The sequence below is a fragment of the Octopus bimaculoides genome, chromosome 1 (assembly GCF_001194135.2).
Source record: "Octopus bimaculoides isolate UCB-OBI-ISO-001 chromosome 1, ASM119413v2, whole genome shotgun sequence".
NCBI classification, from domain to species: domain Eukaryota; kingdom Metazoa; phylum Mollusca; class Cephalopoda; order Octopoda; family Octopodidae; genus Octopus; species Octopus bimaculoides.
This window is the reverse complement of record NC_068981.1, coordinates 21,246,230-21,249,356: the sequence shown is the minus strand read 5'-3', so window position 1 is coordinate 21,249,356 and position 3,127 is coordinate 21,246,230. Positions and strand designations below refer to the sequence as shown.

At 37.6% G+C, this 3,127-nt stretch overlaps 1 protein-coding gene across 2 annotated transcripts in view; it reads left to right on the top strand.

Annotated features, from left to right (window-relative positions):
• Window positions 1-278: 278 nt before the first annotated feature.
• The window catches only part of LOC106882189 (guanine nucleotide-binding protein G(o) subunit alpha), a 128,307-nt gene continuing 125,458 nt past the window's right edge, over window positions 279-3,127 (top strand). The window contains exons 1-2 of one of the 2 annotated variants that reach the window (XM_014932780.2): window positions 279-1,224; window positions 1,625-1,667. In XM_014932780.2, the coding sequence (XP_014788266.1) occupies window positions 1,107-1,224; window positions 1,625-1,667 (161 nt within the window). In that variant the 5' untranslated portion in view covers window positions 279-1,106. The remainder of the gene's footprint in view (window positions 1,225-1,624; window positions 1,668-3,127) is intronic. The other variant, XM_014932788.2, reaches the window with a different exon arrangement.

Here is a 3,127-nt window from a genome sequence, read left to right as displayed (position 1 = left end):
CATAATGTAATATAGTGTAATATATATATAGATATAATGCAACAGAGGAGCGCGAACGACAGTGATAAAACGACATGGATAGTAAGAAAATAGAAGAGAAGAGAATGGAGAAAGAAGACGTGTGAAAGAAACAAGTAAATCGAAAGAGAAAGTGTCGGAGTAAAAGCAAGTGGAGTAGACAAGGGGTGGGGAGTTAAGTTAGGGCCAAGTTTGAGTGGAGCTTGACAGTTAGAGATATAGCGAGCGAGAAAGAGAGAGAAAGATAGTGTAAGGAGGAAAAGAGGGTGAAAGTGAGAGCAGCATACAGGACAGAGTAGGAGATTGTTCGGAAAACTGAGGTTGAGAGAGAGAGTTCGGAAAGCCGTTAGAAAGAAGTAGAGAGATATATATAGTCCAAGAAGGAGTGGCAGAGAGAGACAGAAAATCAGCTAGCGTTGTGAATTCTACGCTAACGGCAGGGTGACCCATCTTCCTCTGTCAACCGCAGATTTTTTTTCCTGTAACCTTCCGGATTGTGTTTGAGACAGAACTGTTTCGTGTGGTCCGTAAGCTGGGTGCCATAGCTGAGAGAGAGAGAGAGAGAGCGAAAGAGTGAGGGAGAGACAGAATAAGTGTTGTTTGAGTGAAGAGGAAGAGAGAGATAGAGAAAGAGAGGGGGAGATCGGTGGCCTCGATGTGAAGAGAACCCTAGATGATTGGATGTATTGGAAAATCTCGCTGAGCCATTAGCTAGCAGCACAGCCTGGCCCGACATCGCTATCGACCCCTTTTTTTTCTACTGTCTCCCCGACTCTCTTAAATAGGAGCTGTTATTTTTTTCACATGCAGGACTAAATCACACGGAAACATACCACATAGGTTCTGCAAATGTAATATATATATATACATATATATATAGGATAGAAAAAAAAGAAAGAAGTCTGTAAAAACCATAACCAAAACAAAAACAAAAACAAAAAAAAGCAGAAAGAAAATTGTGTTTAAACCGTAAATTGAAGGTGTCGCTATATTGTCGGTTTGTTCTCCCTCGTTTCTGATTGTTCAGGATTGTATTCTTAAGCAGCTTGCAAATCGTTTGGATTTACGGACAGATCTGGCAAGCCAAAATGGGTTGTACTATGAGTGCCGAAGAGAGACTTGCTCTGGAGAGGAGTAAAGCTATCGAGAAAAACTTGAAAGAAGATGGTATACAAGCCGCTAAGGATATAAAATTGCTGCTTTTGGGTAAGTGTTTCTGCTTGATTGTATCACCGAATCGTGTGTGTATGGTCCAGAATGTATAGTCCAGTGAGGAGGAAGCACTAGCACAAAGACTGTGCTGCTGTTTGTTGAGTGATTCTTCCACCAAAGTCAGCCATATTTGATCACTTTCACAGTTCTCTCAGCTTCACAGACATTTCAACCTGCACACTTCTTGCTTTACCATCTTCATCTCATCATTAAATCTCTTAGCACAGCTACTTTACGTTTTTACTCCAACACCTTCATCCCTTCGTCATTTCTACAACCTTTACAAACTGTTTAATCATTAATATTATTTAATATTATTATCATTATAATTATCATCATTAATATTTCCTACAAGAATAATATTATTAACATGGTCTCTGTCTTCTCTATACAGGAGCCGGAGAATCAGGGAAAAGCACAATAGTTAAACAAATGAAGTAAGATCACATTTTATTATTATTATTATATTATCATCCTCATTATTTCTTGTTATCTAACTATTCATTAAAGTTCTATGGTGTGCTGGCATTACATTAATTATGTACCGGAGCTTTGATCTAGTTGACCCTGTTGTCGGAATCATCATTCCTCACCAGATGTTTGCCATAACGGCAACATCCCTGACAATCCTCTTTACATTCTACAGCCTTTCCTTCTATACACAGTTCCGGTTATACATACATGTATATGTGTGTGTATATATATATATATATATATCATTCTCAATCTTTCATAGTTCTTCAATCTTTGTATGACTGAAGATTACACGCGCATATCAGCATTCAAACACACACATACACACACACATTTCTATGTGTGTGTGTGTGTGTTTGTGTAGTATGTATAAATCGTTGTTGTCAGTTAATACCATTTCTCTTTTAGTCTTGCTTCCGGGATTTAGCTCCGTTAATCTTCGGTGATAGCCATCAGTGTTGTGTGTGTGTGTGTGTGTGTGTGAGAGAGAGAGAGAGAGAGAGAGGGTGAGCTGGAGGAGATGATTAGAAAGTGTAGGAGGAAGAGGGAAGGGTGGAGTGCGCGGCAGCACTTCTCTTACCACTGACACTGGATTAGTAGCAGTTCCACTGCGTGTGTGTGAATAATGTATGTATATATACACATACAATATATATATATATATATATATATATATATATATATTGTATGTGTATATGTGTTAGTGTATCTGTAGATGTGTAGATGTATGTGTGTATGTATATAATGTGTCTATGTAAAGCTGTTCCAGTGGGGATTATCGTTTAATAGATTATCTGTTTCTGTTGATGCTGATTTTAACACTTTTTTTCAAAGCACATTCAATCATTTAAGGCGACTAAATATGTAGTTGATTGCAGTCATCATCCTCACCACCATTATCATCTTCATAATCATTCCCATCATCGTCTTCATCTCAGGTTAATTTACCAGCAGCCGTAATTCTGTGTAGGTGGTGGCTAGTCTCTCGCTCTCTTACTTGCTAGGCCCGGACTACTACAGTCATGATAAGGAAATATCCATGGGGAAATAATATCTGACATTTGGACATTTCTTCATTATGGCATCATTGTCTGCTACTTTTCCTCTCAGCAAGGTATTCCTGTATTCTATCACATACAGACAGCCAGTGGTCTAAGCTGACATAGCATCATTACATGATGCACATACAACGTCACTTGTTGAATCTATAAAAGCCGACATAGATCTCATTCACTATACTATGTGTGTGTACGTATGTATGTATGTCTATGTATGTGTGTGTACACATATATATATAAATATATGTTTATGCACACACCCAAGCGGGCGAGTGTGTGTAGTTCAGTAAATATATGTATATTTATGTTTTATATATGTATATATATATATATATATATATATATATATATATATATATATATAT